Source organism: Carettochelys insculpta, chromosome 3 (genome assembly GCF_033958435.1).
Source record: "Carettochelys insculpta isolate YL-2023 chromosome 3, ASM3395843v1, whole genome shotgun sequence".
NCBI lineage: Eukaryota > Metazoa > Chordata > Testudines > Carettochelyidae > Carettochelys > Carettochelys insculpta.
Window position 1 is genome coordinate 14,253,236 of NC_134139.1, and position 25,093 is coordinate 14,278,328.

At 43.2% G+C, this 25,093-nt stretch overlaps 1 protein-coding gene across 2 annotated transcripts in view; it reads left to right on the forward strand.

Annotated features, from left to right (window-relative positions):
- Positions 1 to 25,093, forward strand: part of MACROD2 (mono-ADP ribosylhydrolase 2) — a 1,465,546-nt gene that overhangs the window by 25,991 nt on the left and 1,414,462 nt on the right. For both annotated transcript variants that reach the window (XM_074989373.1, XM_074989374.1), the window contains exon 3: positions 13,554 to 13,661. In XM_074989373.1, the coding sequence (XP_074845474.1) occupies positions 13,554 to 13,661 (108 nt within the window). The remainder of the gene's footprint in view (positions 1 to 13,553; positions 13,662 to 25,093) is intronic.

Here is a 25,093-nt window from a genome sequence, read left to right on the forward strand (position 1 = left end):
ATAAATTATCAGTCACATACTTTGATTTTTTTGTAAAGATTCCTATTTGTCTAATTATTTTTAGCATGTTTCCTGTTAACACATAGTATCTTGAGCTAGAACTCACAATATTATTTAAAAGTTTTTGTAGAGAAACCAAAGAACAGTTAAAATATAATAAACTTTATTTTAACCAGTATTCTAACAGGATGTCTCAATTAACTAGCATTCTGTCCTGTGTGTGTGCATGCAGATGGTGGCTCCTCAGCTCTACCATCCAGTCTCTGCCACCCAGAGCAGTTACCCATGTGACGCATATGTGCACGAGCTACCCAGAGCAGCGCCCCGCTTGGCGCCCCACCCAGATTGGCTTGCGGACCAGCAATGCACAAGCCACCCAGAGCAGCTCCCCACGTGGCGTGGCTGTGTGTGAGCTGCAGTACCCTTCCCAGAGCATATTGGAATCTCCTTCATATCCAGAATATTGGAATATCCAGCAACCTCCAGGTCCTGGGGCTGCCAGATATGAAAGAGGTTTTTACTGTAAAATTTAAAAAACAAGGGAAAAAAACCTGCTGATAAAATGGGTGTGGCATTGAATTTTATTAGGTGGTTCTTGTCACTTGCTATAGGTCAGCTAAGTTTATATCCCTGTCATGTATCAGCAACGAACGCCAGTGGGTACTGGTTATAACTTACATTAAACTGTTTTAACTGATATTCAATCAACCAGTACTCTCACATAACCAGCACCGCCACCAGGTGCTGTCCCGGTGATTAGGTTTCTTCTGCCAGGAGTCTGTGCAGCTTGCAGGTGGCAAAGGGATCCCATCCTGCCCTGAGCAATTGATGCTGCCTCCCCTTCTTAAGAAGGGACTGGTGCTGGGATGTGGAGAGCGAGCCAAGATGAGTGTGCTGCATCCGTCACTCCCCATTTCTCCCTGGGCTGCAGAGTCTCCAGGGCTGCTCAGTAACGGCCACTGGTGGTGGGGAGGGGAGAGCATCCCCCTGCTGCATGCCAGCTCCCTGCATACAAGAGCGTGGGCTGTGGCCTGAATGGCTTGGTGCTGCTGAACCCCTACAAGAGGGCAGCGGGACAGATGGCTGGAGCATGGGGAGCCAGCCCCCACGCCCGCCTGTATGGCAGTATGGGCTGTGGCCTGAGCTGCTGGGGGGCCACTGAACCCCTGTGAGGGGGCAGTGGGACATGTGGCTGGAGCATGGGGAGCCAGCCCCCGCCCCCCATGCAGCAGCATGGACCCAGGCCTGAGCTGTTGAACCCTGGCAGGGAGTGTGGCATGGGCTGCGCGGACAGAGGCAGCACTCTGGGAACTGGGCTGTCAAGGGCTTTAGGGAGGCGAGCACTGCTGTAATGTGGCCCCACTGGTGGAGAACTGGTGGCGAAGGAATCCCTCTCTATTATCCATAACATTTTCATATCTGGCAGCCTCATGGTCCTGGGGCTGCTGGATATGAAAGAGTTTATTGTACTTGGAAAAGAGAGGTCGGTTTTATAGTAGGAATATGGTTAAGTATTTCAAGTTATCGTCAGTCTGATACACCGTCTGTAGGTGCATGTGTATGGATTTTCTTGTGTTTTGTCACCAGGATGCTGTTCAGTGTGATAGTAGCCCTGGGAACAAAACAGCCATTGGAAACCAAGTTCAATTGCTTAAGACACTTGTACAAGGGAATTAAATCTGTTTTGCTGTTGGTGGCCTCAATTTAAGCAAAATGTGCTATTGACATAATTGCCTGTATCCCTTTTCCTGGAAGATCTGAATGAACACTACAGCATTTCATTTATGTAATCTTTTAGTTGACTTAAGTGCATTACTGTTTAATACACTTTTATGTTCATATATCTTCATGTAGAAGATAAATCACTAGTGACATCTGTAAGTTGTCTAGGATTTTTTGTTGCTTGCAGCTGGGAAGAAGGTTAAATAAGTTGGAGTCCCAAGCCTTGCTGTCCTCATCTGTCCTCCCTGTTAAAGGAAAAGGTCCCAGTAGGAACTGTTGAATTGTAGAGGTAGGTGGTTGCACAGGTGGTGTCAGAGAGAGAGCTTTGGATTTTTGACTATGGGGTGCTCCAGGAATGAGGATTGCTATGCTCTGATGGGGTCCATCTACCAAAGAGAGGGAGGAGTATGTTTGCAGGCAAGCTTGCTAACATAATGAAGAGAGTGTTAAAATAGGTTCTCTGCAGGGTGCTGACCTAAGCACTGAGGTAGTATGTAGGATACCAGGAGGAAACATGAGGCTGCAATGGGGAAGCCCCCAATTGATACAGAAAAAGTAGGACCCTCAGCTAAATATGCAGGTGCCTGTACATGAACACAAGAAGCCTAGGAACACAGAGGAAGAAGAGGAAATTACGTGATCTGAATTGACAGAGACTTGGTAGGGCAACTCACTTGACTGGAGCACTCATGGATGAGTATAAATTGTTCAGGAAGAACAGGTGGGGGTGGAAGAGTTGTACTGTGTATGGGATCGCTTGGTGCTCCAGTATGAAACTGGGCTAAGTGTTTGGGATAAGTTTAAACACGAGCGCAACAAATATGTCACAGTGGGAGTCTGCTGTTGACCAGAGGATGCAGTAGATGAGTCTTTCTTCAGACAACTAACAAGTTTCCAGATCATAGGCCATGATTCTTCTGGGAGACTTAAATCACCCTGTCATCTGCAGGGAGAGCAATACAGCAATGCACAGACAATCCAGGAAGCTTTTAGAGAGTGCTGGGAGCAACTTCCTGGTGCAAGTGCTGGGGGAAACACCTAGGGGTCCCGCTCCACTTCACTTGCTACTCACAAATGGGAAAGAATTGTTAGGGGAAGTAGAAGTTAGAGCAACCTGGGCAGCAGTGCCTAAGAGATGGTAGAGTTCAGGATCTTGACAAGAGGAAGGAAGGAGAGCAGCAGAATACAGACCATGAACTTCAGTGTTGGAACAAAGTCTGGATACCATGTATGAAGGAAGCAGGAGGGTTTATTACACACAGTGCTCATGAAGTTCCGCTTTGCCCATCAGGAATCCGTGGAGCCCTGCTAGACAATAGATGACAATTGATTATATAGATTATTGGTGGGGGTGGGGGGAGACTAGGGCATGGTGTTACCCAAGCCTGGATAGGTCCTAGCAGCAAGACAAAATGAGCATAATAAGCCAATAATCAAAAAAAGTTAGAGTATCCCCAACCCATTGCTTATAGAACATTTTATCTCTAGTACAAGTGGTTTTCCTTAACACATTACTTAAACAAAGCAGACATGCAGTAACATCTATGTGCCTAATCGGGTGGATGACGCGTCTACGAGAGTAATGTTGGCGCCTTTACACAGGCACATTCAGGGGTGCTTATCTAGAAGATTAAAGCAAAAGACAGTAACAGCAAACAGCAAGAACACATTTGGTTTGAGTACCAGCCTGGGATAGCAAATGGGATGGTGCTATATCCTGGTTCTCATTTGGATGGCCTTTTCTTGGAATGTGGTTGCTGGGGCAACTATCCTCCCTCCAAATTCCAAGGCCCTGTTCAAGTTGGGATGACCTTCACTGGGTCTTGTGGGTGAGATGAAGAGGGGTGAAATGGGGATAACCTTCCACTCATGCTAACTGGGTTTTTGAACTGTTGGATTTTAGGCCTACTCCGGACTTTAGGATTCAAATAGGGGGTCTATAGCAGAATACCATAACCTGCCTCAGAAATTTCTATCCTACATTCAGAAAATCAGACTTCATCTCGCTCAGGGAACTGATGGGTGGGATAACCTGGGAAGTTAATGTAAAAAGGAAACAAGTGCAGGAAAGCTGGCTGTATTCTAAAGAAGCCTTATTTGAGGGGACATGAGTAAACCATCCCATTGTGCAGAAAGAATAGCAAATATGGTAGTCAGCCAGCTTGGCTTAACAGAGAATTCTTCTTGTCGGCTTCCTTTTTGTGTTAAGTTCACCAAAGTGGAAATTTGGACATATGACTAGGAAGGAATACAAAGATATTACATGAACATGCAGGGGGTAATAGGGAGTGTTTTTTTTTTTTTTTTTTTTTTAAATACAAAAACATGCTGGAACTCAAGCCCCAGCTCAACACCCCCCTGCAGCCAGCCCCCTTTCCAGTTCAACAGCCTGCACTGCCACCTGGCCATGGCTCAACACTCCCCGCCGCCCTGGCTCAATCTCCCTCATGGCCTCCCCGATCCTAGCTCAACCCACCCGCTCCCCCTACCATAGCCCTAACCCACCCCAGGCTTAACCCTCCCCAACTACCCACCCCCAACCTAGGACTTACATTTCAAAAGGAGCTTCATGTGCTCCTGCTGCTTCACAAACTGAGCTTCTCCTCCCATGTACAGCTACAGGACCATCTCTCTGACCTGCATGCTGAGCGAGCAGGAGTCAGTGTAATTGGTTTAATGACCCAGCTGTCCATTAAGTCAATTAAATTGAGTCTTGCTCTTTCCCCTGCAGGCAGGGAGCTGGAGGTGGAGTGACAGCTGTGCCTTTTAAAAATGGCACCAGGAAAAACAGTGGTGGAAATACTTGTCATATACATTCCACTGGGGGAAAAAAAGCCCTGGTAATCGGGAAAGCTAAAGTGCAGTTGGAGTTGCAGCTTGCAAGGGATATGAAGCAAAGAGGATGCTTGGGAAAGTGTGAAAATGTGGGACCCTTACTGAAAGGGAAGGCAGCCAACTGACAGATGATGTGGAAAAAGATTAAGTACTCAGTGGGGGGTGTTTTTTGTGTCTGTGTCTTCACAGACAAGGTCAGCTCCCAGATTGCTGCACTGGACAGCACAGTTCTGCGGAGGAGGTGAGCAGCCCTCAGCCATGAAAAAATCAAGTTAAGGGCAATTTAGAAAATCTGATCACACACAAGTCTATGGGGTCAGATCTAATGCGTCTGAGAGTGCTGAAGGTGCTGGCTGATGGCAGTCATTGGCCATGATTTTGAAAACTTGTGGTGATTGATGGAGGTCCCAGATAATTTGGAAAAAAAGACAAGTGCAGTACCCATTCCTAGAAAAGGGAAGGAGGAGAATATGGGGAACTACAAATAAGTCAGCCCCATCTCAGTCCCTGGAAAAAAATGGAGCAGGCCCTCAAGGAATCAATTTTGAAATAGTGGAAAGAGAGGAAGGTGACCAGGAACAGTCAATATGAATTCACAAAGGGGAATTTATGCCTGACTCCCCAATAAATGCCTTCTACAATTAAATAACTGGATACAAGGAAAGCAGTGAACATGTTATACCTGGACTTTAGCAAAGCTTTTTCAAAGATATTTCACAGTGTTCTTGCCAGCAAGTTTAAAAAAAAAAAGTATGGCTTGGATAAATGGATTATAAGGTGGTTAGAAAGTTGACTTGACTGTTGGGCACATCGGGTAGTGACCAGCAGCTAAATGTCTAGTTGGTAACTAGGAGTACCCTAGGAGTCAGTCCTGGGGCCAGTTCAGACATCATCAGTGATCTGGAGGATGGGTTGGATCACACATTATCCAAGTTGGAAGATGACATTAAGCTAGGGGAAGTAGGGCAGGTACCAGAGTGACCTAGGCAAATTGGAAGAATGGACCAAATGAAATCGGATGAAGTTCAACAAAGATAAGTGCTGAGTACTGCACTTAAGATTTAAGAATCCCAAGCACTGCTATTGGCTGCAGACTGACTGGCTAAGCAGTAGTTCTGCAGAAAAGAGCCTGGAGATTACCATGGATGAGAAGCTTAGACATGAGTCAATGGTGTGCCTTTGCTGCCAAGAAGGCTAAAGGCATACTGGGGTGAATTACTATGAGAATTATTGCAGATTGAGACAGATAATTCACATTTTTTGGTGCATCTGGACTACTGCATCCAGTTTTGGGGCCCTTGTTAAAGAATGTACACAAAATGGAGTAAGTTCAGCCCAGGGCAGTGAAAATTATTAGAGCGCTTGGGCGTATGATTTGTGAAGAGAGGTTGGGGGAATGGGATTTACTTAGTCTGCAGAGGAGAAAAGTGAGGGGGGAATCAGTTTTTCTGAATGTTACACTGCATTCATACACTTTTCATAAAGCATTTGGAGAGAACCAAACATGAATAATCATGGTGTGTGTTGAAAACACATTAAGACACCAGTAGTATCCGAGAGTCCTCCTTCTGCCACCTGCTCTTCCCACTAGACAACACAGTCTTCACCAAAGCAAGAATATAATTGTAGGAAAGTTGATCCTCAGCATTCTGTTGCAGCTGAGCAAATAACTTTATAACTTTATAACCTACAGGCTTAGAGGTTGCCTGCCGCTAATGGGTTGGGCTGACACAAGAGAATATCTGTAGTAGTTAGTGGCATTACATAAGTGGGGAAACATGCATGAAAAGTAATAAGCTGTTCTGTAACTTTCCATCATTGTTTAGACTGTCTTTAGAGTCCTTCCTTCAAAGACTTGTGTTGACACTGGTAGGGAGGTCGGGATAGGGTAAGCCAATGCCACACTGGGCCGTAAGAGGCTTGCAAAAGGAGTGTGTCTTTGCTTTAGATGAGCCACAGAACTTTTCTGAATTATTTTTTTGATCTAACCCAGACACTAGTGCCTCAAGCTAACACTTAATACAGTCCTTATAATACTGAAACCATAAATCATACTACTGTGTTACTACTTTGGGTAGAACTGCATCTACAGCAGCTTTTCTCTCAAGAACCAGAGGAAGTTATCCTCAGGAGAACAAGTAGGGGGACAATGCGAGCGTCTACATTTTTCAGTAGTTAATAGGAAATGACTGAATGTAATAAGTGTGAGTTAAGCTTGAAAATAAGTGTGACTACAGTAGGGTCTCAAGATTTATGAATTTAATGTTTGCAAATTCAGTTATTTGCGAGTGGACACTTCCCTTGGGGCCCCGTGGATGAAGCGCCAGCAGCCACCACTTCCCTTGGGGCCCCAGGCATGGAGTGCTGGCAGCTGCTGCTTCCCAAGGCTCTGAGGCAGGCTGCCGTATTTGTGAAATTCAACATTCGTGAGGGTTTGACATGGAACCCTCGCGAAGGTTGAGACTCTACTGTACTGAAATTTCAGTATCTTATATATCTGCCACTAATAGAATATATTCAAGATACCAATGATACTCTGACCACAACTTGTCATTTAGAATGTATTTTTATTAAATATGTTCATTACTTTCTCATTGAGAGGCACCAAAATGGTGTTCAAACAATTGGCTGGTGAGAAATATCATGGTGCTATTCTTTGCAGAGTGGCCCAGAAGAAGTCTCAAAACACCAAAGGTCAATGTGTTTTTCATGTGTGACCTCAGTAAACAAGTTAAAGTTAATGCAGATGCTGGAGAGTGCATTAGCTGAGATCCTAGAGATCTCCATAAGCATTGAGGCAACCTGGCAGAAGAGCAAGGCCATCACAAGCAATAAGGATATGATTCCCTTCCTTTTCATAGTCCATCAGTACAGAACATTCTTAAACTTGTGCAGCACAGTACCCATTCTGCTATAATCTTGAAAAGGCTGATCAGTTCCCTGAGCAGGTGGGCGTCTTCACTTTTTGTATACTTCAAGTGGAATGTCTTCCTGACTTGGAGACTAGATAGATGGTTGGTGGGCTAAGTAATTTCATCTAAACAAAGGTTCACACACGGTTCCTCCAGCACAGGACACTGTGGGGAATGAGATAATGGCATCATCAAGCGCAGAAGATTGACAGTTCAGGAGACTTATCAAAGTGCTCCGCCTAGCAAGGGAAACATCTCCCTTGTCAGTGAGCAGCTAGTTACCACCTGCTGTGAGGACAGGGATTGTATCGTATTTTGAGCATAGACCACATGGGGACCTTCATTTCAGGCATTGATTTCATGCATGTCAGTTGCTGCTGATGTTCTGCAGCCTTCTGCTCCTATTAGTGACTCTTCATTAACTTTAATTGGGTTTGTAGCATATGTATGGCCTGAAGATACGTGTTTTCATTGCGGATGTCTTGACCAAGATGAAGTCCCTGTTCATCTTCTCCACAATCTCCAGTAGCTGGTCTTTCTCAGTCAATCACTCTCATCAAATCTTGGTACTTTTTCTTTAGAAGCCAAGAATCTGTGGATGCCATACTGTGTGTGCTGGCTGAGACACCATGGGCATGATCTTTGCAGCCTGACAAACATGAGAAAAGACTTATGAAGTGACCAAGGACCTGAGTCTGATATTTGACTTGGCTAAGGCCTTAGAGAGTGAATGGAAAGGGTCTGTGGAAACTCCTCCATAATGTGGGTGCCCAGAGAGAGACTGTGCTCAATGCATGATGTTTAGGTGTTGGAGTGTGATGACTGACTGATCAGCAGCCTTCCCAATCACCAGCTGCACCAAATAAGGATATGTAATGACTCCAGTCATCTTTGCTATTGTCTTTTCAGCCATGCTTTTGTTCGTGTTACAGGAATTTGACAGGTATAATTCTCTGGATAAAATGTTGGTCTGGTCAATCTATATTGACTAGGGCCTGCATCAACGTTTTCAACGGACCATTTAAAGCACCTATTTACTAACTAGTACCCTCACAGGTGCACACACACTCAGACATTCAGCTTATTGTAGACTGCATTGCTGATGCCTCAAAATGCTTCAGTTTCACAATCAGCCTGAAAAAGACAGAGGTTATGTACCAGACCTAGGCCACCATTATCATGAGCACCATCATCACATCAACACAACTGGCAACACACTCTCAACTTGGAGAAAATTCTGCTATCAGGGTAGCATGCTTTCCAGCAATGCCAGGTTTTCTGATGAGATCACTGAGCACCCGGCAGAGGCCAGTTTGGCAGGCTCACCCACAGGTTCTGGAGGGAACATGCAGTCTTCCACAGTTCTAGGATAAAAATCTGTTGTGCTGTTGTGTTCTCTTCACCCCTCTGTGACTGTGAGACATGGATGCCCTACCAACATCACATCAAACAGCTGTAGAGCTCCTGCCTTCACTGAGGAACATCTGCCTGCAATGTCAAGTGGCAGGACAGCATCCTGGACGTTGAAGTTCTTGAAAGGTGGAAAATCCCTGTCTTAGAAAGCATGCTCATTGGGGCTTTAACTTCACCTGGATGGACATGTGATCCTCATGGAGTTTTGCTGTGTACTGAAAGCAGTGCTGTGCAGCCAGCTGAGACAGGAATGAACTTTAAGACCTACATCTACAGATATAAAGACACCTTGAAAGTCAGCGTCAAATTGTGCAAGATGTTTATTAGAACTTGTCCACTTTTTAAGAGTGAGTGAAGTGTACATGAGAAGAGAACATATCCTGAGGCCAGTGCCTAAAAACTTCCCTCCAGCAATGACTAAACTTGAAAGATAAACAATCACATCTGCAAATCCTGGGATTGGACTTGCTTCCCATATGAGAACCCCTGAAAACAAAATCCAGAACTCAGATCCATGCTACCTAAATACTCATCTATTGAATTGATGGGAGACTCCAATAACCATTGATCAAAAGTGATACAGGGGTTTTGGAATTAATGTTCAGAGAGGAACTAGCTATTGGTGTAGCTAATGGCTGGATATATGGCTCTTGAACAAATCCCAGCACTGTCCTCCAAATGTGCTTGTCATAGTTTTGCACTGACAGCTCCTCCAATTCTGATCTTTGTTCTTACTAATGTTATGGTTTTAGGTGGCAGTTGTCAAAAAGCCTGGGTAAGCCAATGGTTGCTTTTTCTTCAGACTGATACTCATGGGTCTAAAGTGGAGTTAATGAAGGTATGTTCTTTGACATCAGGTCTTCGAGTACAAATCAAAGCAAAACAAAGTCCTGTAAGGTTGGTAAATAGCTCAAAGCAATTAGAAACAAAATGTGCACCAGAATCTTACATATTTCTCTCACTACTCCCACTAAAATTTTCCCTTGAGCTTTTCTGTTTTGTAATGTAGGATTTTTTTGTCTTGAGCTTTGAAGATGTCTTGTCATTAAATTGTCAGTTTGACAGCCCAGTTTCATTTGTGATCTGATGTGGGCTTAAGTCCAAGCCTGTGGAGGAGTGATTACTATATTACAACAGAAAACTTACTATAAAAATGTCATCTTAGTATTTCGCTTATGACATGGACTCCTACAGTACAGGAGTGAACATGTTTGGTTTACTGCCTAAAACTTGACTTTTAAAAGGTGTGTACTGATAAACTACAGGTTGCACCTCCCTAGTCTGGCACTCTGGGAACCTGAGTTGTCCCAAACCAGGGATTTTGTCGAACTAGCAGTGATCAGTGTCCCCTGTTGGCCTCCAGCTATCCAGCTCTCTTCCTAGCTGTGAAGTGGCTCCCAGCCCCCAGGCACTTCCTAGTTGCAGGGCTGCTGGCTCCCCAGCTGCAGCTCCCGGGCCAGTGCAGGGTTGTTGACTCCTGGGACCCTGTCCCCAGCTCCTGTTGCGCTGCTGGCTTCCTAATAGGCCTCTTCTCCAGATCCTTGGCAGGGGTTCCTTGCCTTCTGCCAGGCTGCCCACTCCACAGCCCTGGCAGTGGCCCCTCATCCAGTGCTGGAATGTCAGCTCTCCAATCCCAGTATGCGCTCCCTGGCTCCTTCTGTTGACTGGCTCTCTGCCCAGTTCCTTCTGAGCAGCCAGCTCCCCAGGCTCCGGCTCTCGAGCTGCTGCTGGTCCTCCTTTCGCAAGCCTGACCCGATTCCTAGATAGCCCCCGATCCTGCCTGCCTGACAGTACAGGATTTCAGAGGTACAACCTCTACTGGCAGATGTATCAGCTATCTTTTATACTCTGAAACTGAGGTGAACTGTCCACATGTATAAAGGTAAGGAAGAATGAGTTTCAGTCCTTCTAATCTAAGTTTACAAAAGATGATTTTAAGTCCATAAGTGCACAAAGTCTAATGGATGTGTGTGTCTTCCCTGTTCTGCACTTTTATGCTCAGTAACTTGGACCGTGTGGCCCTTATCTGTCTGCTACCTACAGTTTTAGATTTATTCATGATCACTGCACATCAAAAGCTCTGTACCAGACACAAGGCTGTAACTAGTTATTTTAGCACCAAAGGTGAGCAATTGTATGCACACCCCTGCAGGTGATGCGTTGGGGGGAGTACAGGATCGTGTGGTTATGTTCCCTTACTCCTCCCGCTCTCCCCTGCCGTTGCTGCCTTCGATTTAGGAAGAAGTTTTTTCAAATTCTGGGGTCATATTGCACAATTTGAAAGTTATCACCTCCTGCTGGGAGCTGGCTAATCAAAAGCTTATGGGAGCCTCTTTGCCTGCTTGGGACCCCTAGCTCTCAGCACTGTGGGAGCCAGGGTGTCGGCTGACTGCCCTGGAGTCCCTGAACTGGGCTGCCTGTTTCTCTGGCAGGGCAGGTGGCACAGCTCAAAGGAGCCCAGTGCTGGATGGTGCTGCATCCTGGAGCTGGTCCCTGCCCACATAGCCTAGCTGGCATGAGCAGAATTGCAAGTGCCCCAGGGAGCATCTCCTGGAAGATGGGCTCTGCAGGTCAGGTGTGACTCCAGAGGGTGTTGCCAGCTGTGTTAGGCTCCTTCAGGGAACAGGAAAGAGCAAGCTGTGCCACCCAGCCATGCCCTTGCTCCTCTCTAGTTATGGCCGTGACCTAATGATGTGGTGGTTGGGCTCATTGTATGATCCTTGTAAATCCTTCGTGCAAACTTATGATGGATTTGTCTAAGTTTTTCTTAAGGTTTGTGTCTCCTTTTATCCTTATTTTGCTTCTTACCAAAAGAAGCTGCTGCTGTTCTTGTAACTGTTCTAGTAGTTTAGAGTAGCTCCTGTAATTAGTGCTGCAGTTAAGATTCCCCTTCATTATCCCCACTTCCACTGCTGGGTGGTGGTTTTTTTTTGTGATTTGTTGCTTTCTGTGCCATGGCTGTTATCAAATAGGCATACCTAAACTAATTGTAAAACTGCTCACATGTGCAGAGGTTTTTTCCTCTGTTAATATGTGGAATTAGGTAGAATCGTAGAAATCTAGGGCCATAAAGGACCTCAAGAAGTCAAGTCCAGCCCCTGTGTTGATGGAGGATCAAGTAAACCTAGACCATCCCTCACAGGTTTTTGTCCAGCCTTTTACTAAAAGCCTCCAGTTGTGGAAGTTGCACAATCTTTCTTTGAAACCTATCCAAAACTAGACTTTCCTGACAGAAAATATTTCCCTAACATCTAACCTCAATCTGCCTCTTCAGAGTGCAGCCCATGACTGCCTGTCCTACCTCCAGTGGACATGAGCAATTGCTCATCCTCCTCTTTACAAGTGCCCTGAACATGTATGAAGACAGTTTAGCATTTAGTGTTTTTTTTTAACTTTGCTCATGGGCTGTGTTTTCTAAACCTTGTGTCACTTTTTTGGTGCTGTCTTCTGGACACACTCCAACGTGTCTGCTTTTTTCCTTAAGGGTGGTGCCTGGATTTGAACACCATACTCAGCTAAGGCTTTACTGCTGAGTAGAGGCAAACAATTACCTCCTTTTTTAGGACATTCCTGTTTATACACCTCAGAAAGACAAAGCCGTGCTCTTGACTACATTGATGTCCAAGACCATTCTGAGCAGCACTTCCTTCTAGTCATTTATTACTCAAAATTTTGTATGTCATTAGATTTAAAAAAAAAAAATCATGCTACACATAGTCCTTAACTCTGTTGAAACTCCCTCCACCCCCATTTTTTTTCTTTTGGTTTACAGACCAGTTCTCCAATTGTCAAGTTCATTTTACATTATAATCCTGTTCTCAAAGAGCTTTCAGCTCCTCCCAGTTTGCTGTTATCTGCCGATTGACAGCAAGCACTGCTGATAAGTGTCTTTATGGTCTTTCTGTCAATTATGCACCCATCTGACCATAATCTCATCAAAATCCTCTTTTCCTACTTTTCTTATGAGTGTCATTTGGGAGTGTAAATCCTTTTTAAAATCAAAATATATTCTATCTACTCCGCTCCCACCCCACCACAGTCCAGTAGGCCTGTCAAAGAAGGAAATTGTGTTGGTTTGGTTTCATTTGATTTTGACAGATTTATTCTGGTGATTCTGTATATTCCTATTATCCTCTAGGTATTTATAAATTTCTCTTAATAATTTTCTTGTGTTTAAAGGGCTTTGTTTTTAACCAGAACCTCCCCAAACTTCAATTAGTGTAACTGGTACAGTAGTTACCAAATGCTTTTATTGCTTTTTGGGTTATCAGTGCCCTCTAGGGGTAAAAGTAAAAATTGTTTTAACTATGAGGTTTCACAAGCAAACCCTCATTGGTAAGGTTACAATTTTTAAAGTTATTTTTAATCGAAGTTGGACAGTGTTCACCTGTCTGACTTTCTCTAAAAAAGTGTGTGTGTGTGTGTGTGTGTGTGTGTGTGTGTTGCTGTGGGGGATTGGTTGACAAAGCTGTGCCTCCAGCCCCTGCTGAAGTTGAATTAGGATTGGGGGGGCAGGTGCACAGATAATGGTTAGATATTATGTTACTCTGACAAGGGTAATGTAATGGGAATCTTTTATAGAAACTTATTTCAGTGTTTTAACATTTTGAATGCAAAATGTTACAGTTTGTATTCCAATTATCGATAACTTTTTTTTTCCTTGTTTTGTAGATGAAAACACTAAGGAAGTTTTGCAAGTGAAGAAAAGTCTGAGTGAGAAGGTTTCTCTCTACAGAGGTGACATTACCTTGCTTGAGATTGATGCTATAGTTAATGCAGGTAAGTAATTTAATGTTTAATGTAGTTATATTTAGAAATGTGTGTATTTACTGTTCTGGGGGAAAAAGATGTCTTGTGACTCTGGAAATCAACTCTTGAACTACTGTTCTTAAAGTTTGAAATCTGTACAGCAGCTATTGTGTTCTGGATGTTACTGTTAAAGCTTCTGTAAAAGTGCCAATTATGTACTGAGTGTGCAATATATCACTGATCATCTCCATTCTTAATTTGGATAGTTGAGAATTTGCACTTTAACATCTAATTTTTAGTGTTTTGCCACTTAGAGATTGGACTAATCCTTCAATATGACCTACATAAGGCTAGGGGGTTTGTTTTTGTTCTTTAAGAGATGGCTTCTGCATTGTCTTCTTACTGCTTTTAGTGTGTATCTTAAAGTTTGGGTGTAGACATGTCAACTCCTGAATGGCTCAGGCCCCGCCCACTAGCTTGTGAGACCATTCATCTCTCTCTGTGGCTGGGTTGCATTCAACAAAAACTCCTGAGGTATTTTGGAAGAGGGAGGTTCTGACAGCACATCCTTCATGAAAGGAGGACATATTAGTTAAGCATTCACTCCCCTCTGGGGTATGAAATATTTAGAATATTGTGACCTTTGTTTGCATAGTACGAAATCCACCAGTTGGTTTAGACATTAGGAGAAGGTTAAAGCTTCTCTGCCCCCAGAGGAGGGTGGACTAACTTTGTTATAGTTGTTAAGTGTCTATGTATGTGGTGGTATATTGTTCTGAGTGTGAGTTACCCGCAAGTTGGTTTTTATGGTATTGCTTATTTTTTTGCAAGATTTAGAGTCTAGGACAAACAATTGCATATAAAGAAATAACATTAGATTTTTTTTTTTGGTTGGAATTCTGCTTTTTAAAATTTAATCTCTCAAACTTTTGTGGGAGCTGGTTGGATTCTCAAAGATTTAAAACAACTGATATGGAAGCTGCTAATTGAAAAAATAAATGTACTAATCCAAGGTATACTGAATATCTATCAAATACAATAGACCCCTGACTTACACGGGGGTTGCCTTCTTGTACAACTCCATGTAAGTCAAAATTTGCACAACTCAGGGTATATTTCTCTATACCCACTCTGTAAGGCTGCACCAAGTGTCAAAGTTAAATGCAGGGTGGAACAATTGCTAAACACTGTTTAATTGTTAGGTTAATTCCTAAACAAGCAGAATTTCTGAGAACTTCTGACTCTGTGGGGTGGGGATGGAGAAATCCATGAAGTTGTGTTGCACTAAACTTGAAACTGTTAGCTGAGCTGTAAATACACAACACTTTTTTAATCTTGTATTTTATTTCTGAAGCCATTGGCGGCAGGTGAAGCTTCCCCCTGGGAAGTTAGCCTCTCCACCATAGGTGTGTGAAGTATGAGAGGTGGTGGTGTGTGCAGCATCCTGAGGTTTTTCACCCTGCTTCCCTGCACCCAGGGGACAGCCCCACCACTGGCTTCTCCAGCCCCAGTACTGGCCTCCAGATGGCTTCTTCAGGGTCCTGCTGGTTTTGGCACCTCCCTCTCCCAGGGTCCAGGCACATTTGTAGCTGGTTGGCCAACTCTCCTAGATCAGGCACGTTTTGTTGGAATGTTCTGGGAGAATTGGCAACTCCAAGTGTGATCACTGCCTAGAGCTGTGAGTGGCATAAACAGGTGTTGGGGGGCACTACTCAGCACCCCACCCTAGAAATAGTCCCAGTGCCACTGCCTTTCATGCTTGTGAAACATGGACCCTTAAGGCAGAATGGTCATTCAGTAGTAATCTACTCTCTAAAAATTGTTAAAAGCCACTGCTGAAGGTACTCTGTGTGTGTTTGGGGGGGGGGGGGGGCGTTGGCTGAGCTGTGAAACCAAGATATTGATTATTGGAGGTCATTAACGGTCCTCTGAAGCTTTCTGAGATATTAGAGTATTTAAAATCTGTAAAGGATTCTGCCTTTGAACAAAAAACCCAGTGTGATTGTTTTTGGTCTATTCCAGTTTTCTCCTCAAGCTTTGTTTGGTCAGCTTCTACAGGTAACTTTTGCTTGGAATAGGGGAATAGCTCAGTGGCTTGGATAAATAGTTAGTTATTTTTGGATTGCTTTGTTCTAAATTCTTATTTGTCTTGACTTGAATTAAATATAGTTTCTTCCCACAGACACCTACATTTTATATTTATAGCTGCCTGGTCAATAATGATGGAACAGCTGAGTTGTTTGTTCCTCAGTAGGCCTTTATAAATTGACAGGAAGTTAAAATGAAAACAATTTGTTTCTTCAAAACTTATTTGCAAAGATGATTTACTTGGGACTAACAGCCATTTGGTTGCACTTTAATGAGGTCTTCTGTGCTCTCTCAACCAATTTATTTAGAATCTGCCTATACTGACATAGTTGGTGTAACTTTGAGTTTACTCAAGGAGATGTGGGTATTGCATTCTAGGCTTTCAGTGTTGGAGGTACTTTACTTTTTAAGCAGCAGTTCATATTTGTTGGCCCGAGGTTAATGAACGGCAAGCCTCTGTGTTATCTTGAGTTATCAGCCTCGAAACCTTACCATCATTTAAGGACCCTGATTGTGGGAAAGAAGCAGAATGGATAAATAAAGAATTGCTGTTTATTTTTCTTTGATGTTGGGAAGATCAGCCAAGTACACTTGGAAAGTTCAAAAACAAAAAAAAAACCAAGTTTTGTTCATATAGCTTCTTGTAAACACTGACGCCAAAACGCTCTATTTCCAGAACAGAACTCCTGTTGATCAGTATGGCATTATAAGCACCTGGATGTTGCAGTAATAGTGCCAGTGGTGCCTGTAGTCTGTTATTAACTGGCTTAAGATACTTCCCTTGTTTCACACACCCCGAATTTGCTACCCATGTTAGTGTAAATGGTGGTTATTTCTAAGGGTGTGTCTATATTGCAATGTAAGCCTCAGGTTAGTAGAACTTAGATTAGGAGATCCTGAGTTTATTAATCTACATTTATAACCATGGGTTAGGAATTGTTGAACCCTAGGTCCCAATCTAGGGTTCCAGTGTCTGCCTTCTCTTATGCAGGCCGGAGTCCAAACATCCATTTCCCAGACTTCCTAGCACCTTCCCAAAACACCTTCCTTTGCCTTTTGCTGATGATGCATTGTGGGAGAACTTGACTGTCCAGAAAAAAGAAAGTCTGCCCATGGAATTGAAGTATACTTTTGGCAGATTTGCACAGCATGAGTCACATAGACCTGTGTCTACATTGCGAAGTCCCAAGACTTGAACCCTGGGTCCTGGCAGGACCACCAACAGAGGAGGCAAAGGAGGCAGTTGTGCCTGGGCCTAGCATTTCAAAGGCTCCTGGAGCTCCAGCTCCAGTCGCAGTAGCCACTGTACCGCCACTCGGCATGTGTTGGAGGGTGGCCAGGACCTGCCTCTTCTGCCTTTGGCACTGCCGCTTGTGGGTGTGGGGAGCTGGGTCCCCCTCCGACCTTGCCTCCAGGCTTGCGACAGCTGTGAGGTGCCCCTGGGTCCTGGTGTGACTCAGACTCACACCCTCCACTGCTTTGGGATCCTAGGTCTAAGACTAGGGTTAGTGTGTTGATGGAAGAATCTTGAGTTGAAGGCTTGAGTTGAAATCCTGGTTTCATTTGGCATACACTGATTGTCGTATACTTGGGAAAGGGTCAGAATATTAACCGAGGAGCTTTCCTTGTAAGTGAATGGACAAGAACTGCAATAAATCAAATGTATTTCACTGAAGTCAATAATATATTAAAGAATTAGCAATAATAAAAATAATAATGGCTAAAATTTCTCTTCCTTTATGTTTTTCTAGTTTCCTTTAATGCTCACATGGTCTTAAGTTTACATTCGCTACCACTTCACCACACTTTTTCTGTCCAATCAAACGATTTCCTTTGTGTTGTGACATTGATGCCACTTGGAACTTCAGTAAGGATTCAGGAATTGATCAATTGCTAATAAAATGAGGGTGATTTCTGACACTGAGGTAATACTTCCTTATTGGCTTTTACCATGCCTGTCAGCATATTGATACAAACAAGAGGATAAGCCCTACTTGGTCAGCAGGCTGCATTTTATCTAGTTTTATGACAATTAAGAGAGTGCTGAGTTGTTAATTACTTTCCTGGCTAGGTCCTTTTCACATTGTCTGAAGTAAAAACTTCAGAGATTCTGGCTAGCCCAAAATGTTTGTTCTTCCTTATTGCACAAATTGATGTGATTTTTTTTTTTGAAAGAGCTAATTCAATTATATTTATGACATAAAGTCACAATTTGCTTTAAAAGCATACTTTAAAATAAAAACTTCTACCCTCAAAGTTTTGTAATTCATGACTGTTAATTCAGAATTTTTTAATTATCCTAGGAGTGCAACAGTAGTGTCTTCCTTCCGGTTATTGTTCTCATGTATCATAAATGTGTGGAATAGCAGATCTACAGCTTGATTTTTTTTCTTCTTTTTATCCCCACTGTTTCTGTTGACCTTGAGGTATAATCTCATTCACTTTGTTAAATTTTAATTTTATGAAGCGTTACATCCTTATGCCATACCCAAAATTAAACCTGAAGATAGAGGTATATTTTACAGATTAAAATTGTGAGCTGCATATATTATCTCTGAATTATGTTCAAGCAAATGGGTAAGTATAGAAATGTTGACTGGCTGAGCTACACCTCCCCATATAAACAGCTTGTTAATGTGCAATCAGTCACTGAAGTTGCCTTGAACTTGATGCTTAATGAACAGGTGGGAGGAGAGGATGAATTCTAATCCAGAATGGATCTGACAGGCTATCAGGCAATTTCACTGATTGCTAATCCATTTCATTTGACATTTTAATTTATCACACAAAATTTTCATTTTGTATCTTTTGAGGAGAAAATTAATTCAGAAGCATGCCTTTTAATAGTGGGCTGAGCCAGCCTGCCTGCCTATTTGTGAGAGTATTTAAGAGTGAATGATTTTGAATCCGCAGAATGTGGCCTTCTCAAATAAGGTGACATTTATGCGCACACCACTTTCTCCATAAATATTTTGCTGAATTTGCATTTAGATGGTAAAATATCAATAGGATAAATATTAAAACTGTTTATGTATGCTAACAACACAAGACACACAGACCAGGGGTCTGCAACCCGAGGCTCCAGAGCTGCATGTGGGTCTTTAAGGACTTCTTTGTTGCTCCCAACACTATAATTGCAAAATGTTGTTAAAAAAACCCTCCTGATTATTTTCAATAAATGGTGAATGTCTAAAAGCCCAAAACTGAATAATTCACGTCTAAATAGCAAGCAATATGTGACCTCAAAATGTTGGATAACTGCCCATAACATCCTGTAGAGAGAGAGAGGGAGAGAGAAAGTTCAGGAGTGAAAGTCAGGAAGTCAGTGGTATAAACATACACAAAGTGTGGGGAAACAGAATATGTAAAAAAGTTTGTGAACATCTTGCAGTAAATACGTATCGCATGACAAATCACTGTGTGCACGCTGTTCATAAAATAGGGTTCCAAAAAGTATGGCTTGACTTATTTATTAAGGACCATCTTGTATTCACCTGCACTGCAGTTCTTGAATTATTGAGGTTTTTTACCGAATTGGGAAAAAATTGGCTGCTCTTGTTGTTTTGGTTGCTGAACCCTGGCATAGACTGATGAGCAATAGATTTAATTTATTGTTCTAGCTAAAATTTCTTAAGCTACAGATTAATAACTAAATAGATGTTGATATTTATGAATTTTAATGAAATTTAATGTGGGTAAGATGAAATTTAATGTGGGTAAGTGTAAGGTAATGCATGTTGGAAAAAATAACCCAAATTACACGTACTACATGATGGGGTCAAATTTAGCTACGACAGATCAGGAAAGGGATCTTGGAGTTATAGTGGATAGTTCTCTGAAGACATCCACGCAGTGTGCAGCGGCAGTTAGTAAGGCAAATAGGATGTTAGGAATTATTAAAAAAGGGATCGATAATAAGACAAAAGATATCATACTTCCCCTATATAAAACTATGGTACGCCCACATCTCGAGTACTGCGTGCAGATGTGGTCTCCTCACCTCAAAAAAGATATATTGGCATTAGAAAAGGTTCAGAAAAGGGCGACTAAGATGATTAGGGGCTTGGAAAGGGTCCCATATGGGGAGAGGCTAGAGAGACTGGGACTTTTCAGTTTGGAAAAGAGGCGATTGAGGGGCGATATGATAGAGGTATATAAAATCATGAATGGTGTGGAGAAAGTGAATATAGAAAAATTATTTACCTTTTCCCATAATACAAGAACTAGGGGACACCAATGAAATTGATGGGTAGTAGGTTCAAAACTAATAAAAGGAAATTTTTCTTCACACAGCGCACAGTCAACCTGTGGAACTCCTTGCCCGAGGAGGCTGTGAAGGCCAGGACTCTATTAGGGTTTAAAAAAGAGCTTGATAAATTTTTGCAGGTCAGGTCCATAAATTGCTATTAGCCAGGGATAAAGTATGGTGCCCTAACCTTCATAACAAGGGCAGGAGATGGATGGCAGGAGATAAATCACTTGTCTTCTGTTCTCTCTGGGGCACCTGGCATTGGCCACCGTCGGCAGATGGGATGCTGGGCTTGATGGACCTTTGGTCTGACCCAGTATGGCCATTCTTATGTTCTTATGTTCTTCTTATGTTCTTATGATACAAAAAGTTGCAATTTAAATAATTTTTAATACCAGAAGTGGTGGTGGTAATAATAATAATAAAAAAAAAAACCTAAATTGCTTTTAAGGTTTTGCCCTTCTTGAGTACTTCCATATATTTAGATGGGTTGCAGGCAGTTACTTAACTGAGGTTTTACTTACATTGCCTGATGAGTTGTGATATAGCCTACACGGATTTGTAAAATTCTTGGTAAAGTGATGGTTCTCCTGAAGTCAGTGACAGAATTACCATGAATTTAAGTAGGGGTGGAATTTCATCCCTAATGTCAGTGAGCTGCACTGGTGTAAAAAGTGGCTTATACTGCAGTGTGGCTTAGTGTAGCGGAGATTTGGGATATATAGAAAAACCCACACAAGCCCAATTAAATTAGTCCATTTAAAAAGACTGTTTGGGGTAAATAGCTGAGGGGTATTGCAGTTTCTCATCATTATCGTGAGTGTGACTAAGTTATGGTGTTTTGTAGGAATTAGTAAAAGCATTGCTGGATGCAGTTACAAACGACTGAGATAATAGACAGTTTTGTTTTGTCTGACCTACTCTGTAGTGAACAGAGGTTGTGGTGGTGAAGCATTGGAATGGTTTGCCTAGAGAGGTGGCGGATTTTCCATCCCTTGAGGTTTTTAAGTCCCGGCCGGACAACGTCCTGGCTGGGATGACTTAGTGGGAGTTGATCCTGCTTGAAGCAGGGGGCTGGACTAGATGACCTCCTGAGGTCCCTTCCAGCCCTGGGATTCTGTGATTTAAGTTGCATGTTGAGTTAAGAAAAAAAGAATGAGTGGTTTAAAATGACACGAACAAAAGCGTGCAACAGTGGCTTGATAGCATCATCTTAGCTGGTCTATCAGAAAGTAATTACTCTGAGAATGTGACAAGGGATACAGTGTGGGGGATTAGCATAATTAAGGAATGTTTTGAAACAATTCCTAATATTGGAAAATACAGCTGGTAGCAAGTAATTTGGAAATAAGGCATGTAGGAGAGGGTCAGGAAGATTGGTGTAAGAACAGAGACACAAGGTGGGATAGAAGTTTTCTCAAATTTTACAGCACCTTCAAAAAAGATGGTATACTGTGGTCTGTGAGAAATAAACTATGCCTTGAAAAATAAGGCCAACTAATTGATTCAACAGTTATCAGTAAAATTTCCTTTTTTTGTTTTTCCGGGTGAAAACACTGCAAACAATATTTTAAGGTAAGCAGAATTGGATTGCACTCTAAATCGGAGAGACTAAATGAGCACAAGAATGTGAGCCTGCCTTTCTCTACCATCCCCAATGTTACTTTTTGTTTTGAAACCACAGCACAACCAGAACTCAACACAATGAAGGCTTTTAGCTTTAACAGTAAATACTCTTTGCATTGTAATAGGTTTCTTGTGGAATCTCTTAAAAATAAGTTCATTAACTTCATAATAAAATTGGCTGAATACAGAGATTTAAATTGCAAAATGAAGTGATTTCCCATATGCTAATGATTTCATTCTAACAGTTTGGATTGATAATTCCAGATCAAACTTTCTTTTCTTTTGGTCTATGTTGTGAATCATGAGTAAAATCTGTGTTCTAGCTAATGTCACTGGGCATGACATTCTAATTAAACTTTTCCCCTCCTTTTGTTTTCTTACTAAACTTTGGCACCTGTGTATCGTGCCACTGAATTCGCATGTAAATTATGCAGTCGTTAAGATTTTATGACATCACTGTAGAGACTGGTCTCACTGGTCTGGTTGTTGTGGATCAATATTATGCAGATATCTGGGCTGGCATATGTGGAATTGTCCCCCTGCACAAGAGTGTGCCTATAATGTTGAGCTCTCTTTTATGCCTAGCCTGGGGGTTGGGAACCAAAAGAACAAGAAGATCCTTTTTTTTTTTTTCTTTTTTTAAATTCAGTAATAAACTCTCTAATTCAAGAGCCGCAGTGCCTGTGAATGAGATGAGTCTCAATAAATAACATCAAAACATACTTTTTGTAACCCCTGTTTCAGAGCCGCGCACACACATCCCACAATGCACTGCACAAGGAGGAGTTTCAAGATTACATATTTGCTATTTAGATGTGAGTTGTTCGTTGTTGGGCTTTTAGATATTCACCAAAATATCAAAAATAATCAGGAGAGATTTTTTTAAGTTTTGCTATTAGTGTCAGGAGCCACAAAGAAGTGTTTAAAGAGCTGCATGTGGCTCTGGTGCTGCAGGTTGCAGGCCCCTGGTCTACCCCATAAAGAAGTGAAGCTGTGACCGGTTAGTCCAAAGTTGAGACCTGTTTTGGATTTAAAAAGCGAGGACGCTCATTTTCCACTTTGCAATCATTCTCTTAGCCCACCGGATTTTTAAATAAGCACTTCTGCACTTTCTCCCAGGCTGCTCTGACACACAGGAGACTGATGGGGTGGGCATGTGGCAGCAGCCATGAGTCAGGCTGCCGTCCCTGACTGTCAGGGGCAGCAGCCTAACTCTTGCAGCCCCTGACAGGAGTGGTTTCCTGCTCATCAGGGGTGACAGCCACTCCTGTTGAGGGTGGCAGCCTCGAGTCAGGCTGCTGTCCCTGACAGGAGTGGGGAAAAATGGCTTCTATCAGTGATGGCAGCCTGACTTGTGGCTGCTGCCCCTGACAGGAGTGCTTTCCTGTCAGAGGCGGAAACCGCGAGTCAGTCTGTGGGCCCTGACAGACAGCTGTTGGCAGCACTGGTTCTCCCAGAGGCTTGCTGCACTCCTGGCAGAATGGGCGCTGCAAGCAGCTATCTTGAGCCTGGCGGGCACACAGCTGTCTGTGGGGCGGTTTCTCAGAAACTGCTGGCCAAGCAGATGTGTGCCCCCCAACTCAGAGAAGCCTGGGACCACGTGGCTGCCCTTCTACTTCCCTCAGCTGCCCGATTCCCCATCCCATCCCCAATTTGCGAGAAATTTGATTTCTGTGGTGGTTACCCAGGATGCAACCTCTGCGTAAATTGAGGGATTACGGTATAGTAGTACTAGTAGTTAATGAGTGACTGGATCAAAAGCCTATTGGAGTAAAGAGGATTGCTGGAAAAAGGGCAATATCTGAAATGATTTTTAAGTTGTGAGATCCTCCTGGATTGTAAGTAGCATTGGACAGATGTGAGCTTTTTACATCACACCACCCTTTTTGTCCTTGCAATTAGCAGACCTCTCCCCAGCCTATCTAATGGACATTTTGATTATGTTCATATAAAAAAAAAAAACCCTTTTGGCATATGTAAGAAAATAAGAATGTAGAATATAAAAACTTTTGTTCGTTAATATATAAATGTGAATGCACATGCATAAAAACAGTATCATATTTCTCCATTTTTAATGAGCTGGATGAGCCTAAAACCCAGCAGTGGATTGTGCTGTGCCCACCCTTATGAAATTCCATGCCCCGCCCCCCAGGAGGCTCATACCCACTTTGAGATTTGCTGGCCTTTGTTTTTGTTCTCTCTTCCTCCAATTTGCTTTTACAGACAGAAAACAGCACCAGCCTCTTGGTATTTTCTCCATTTAGATTTACTGGGCCCTTGTAGCTCAGTTCAGACATGGAAAATAGGATCTGTGGATACCAGCATCAGTGTGAGTCTCAAACTTAACTAAAAATCCAAGTTTCTAGTGGTGTACCACATTTGTATTTAACACTGGAAGGCTAGGAGATGATGTATCACATCATCTTGCCTTTGGGATTCCAAGCTTTCAAATGCTATCCATCAGTCAGTTTATCCTTGGGTGGTTTGTGAATGGGTGGACCTGAAAATGATTACTTGTGCATCAGAGTAGCAGTGTGGTTTTTTTTTTTTTTTTTGGCACGCCTGCAGGATGTGATGTAGCCGTTCGCAGACTTCAGACAGTATAATTATTTGTTCTGTGCGCTACAAAACACACTGGGGTCTTCCTTTCTATTTCATTCTGCATTTTACCTGTATATTTATCGATCTGTCATTTTTAGTGTCTGTTTTTCTGTCAGTTCTCTTTATTCGAGATCTCACCTTGTAAAGCATGAGAGCTATGAGCACATTTGCTGTGCAGCTTCCTTTCACCCTAGCTTAAACCAAGTCCGGGGTTTGTTTGTGTCTGGAAAATGGTAAGTGCTGGGAAGGGGCTGTTTTCCAGAATATGGGAGGGGGTGGGGCCCAGGCAGGGGCAGTGTGATTCTGAGATTGGCCACTGGGGGCATCTGCAGCACGAAGTGCGAGGACACCAGGGCTGGGGCTCTGCCATCTAGTTACCACAAAAACTGGTAAGTAGTTCCCCTGCCCATAACCTCAAGCTTGTCCACTCCACCTCGTGGAGAGCCTACAGGATGTGGAGAGTACTGCTGGAGATAGGGGAGCAGCCCCTGGAACCTCACACCACCCAGACAGCCTTCAGGCTGTAGTGTAAGGGATGGCTGGAGAGGTAAGGCAGACCCTCGAGCCTGTCTCCCCCAGACAGCCCACAGACCGCATGGGGGAAGCTGGAAGTTAGGGTGTGTCATCCCACAGCTGCCTGCCCCCTCCAATAACCCACAGACCATGGGGGCAGCTGGAAGGAGGGTCATCCTGTGGAAATCTGCCCCCCCACCCTGACAGTCTGTAGACTTCAAGGGCCTGGTGGAGGGGGGACATCCTCAGACAGCCTGTGGACCACATGAGGGGATGCTGAAGGACTGGGGCAACCCCTGGAACTTGGCCTTAAACAGAGGAGGGGTCTGCTGGAGGAAGGAACAGCTAGAGAGGGCAAAAATGTCTGTACTGCATACCCATATAT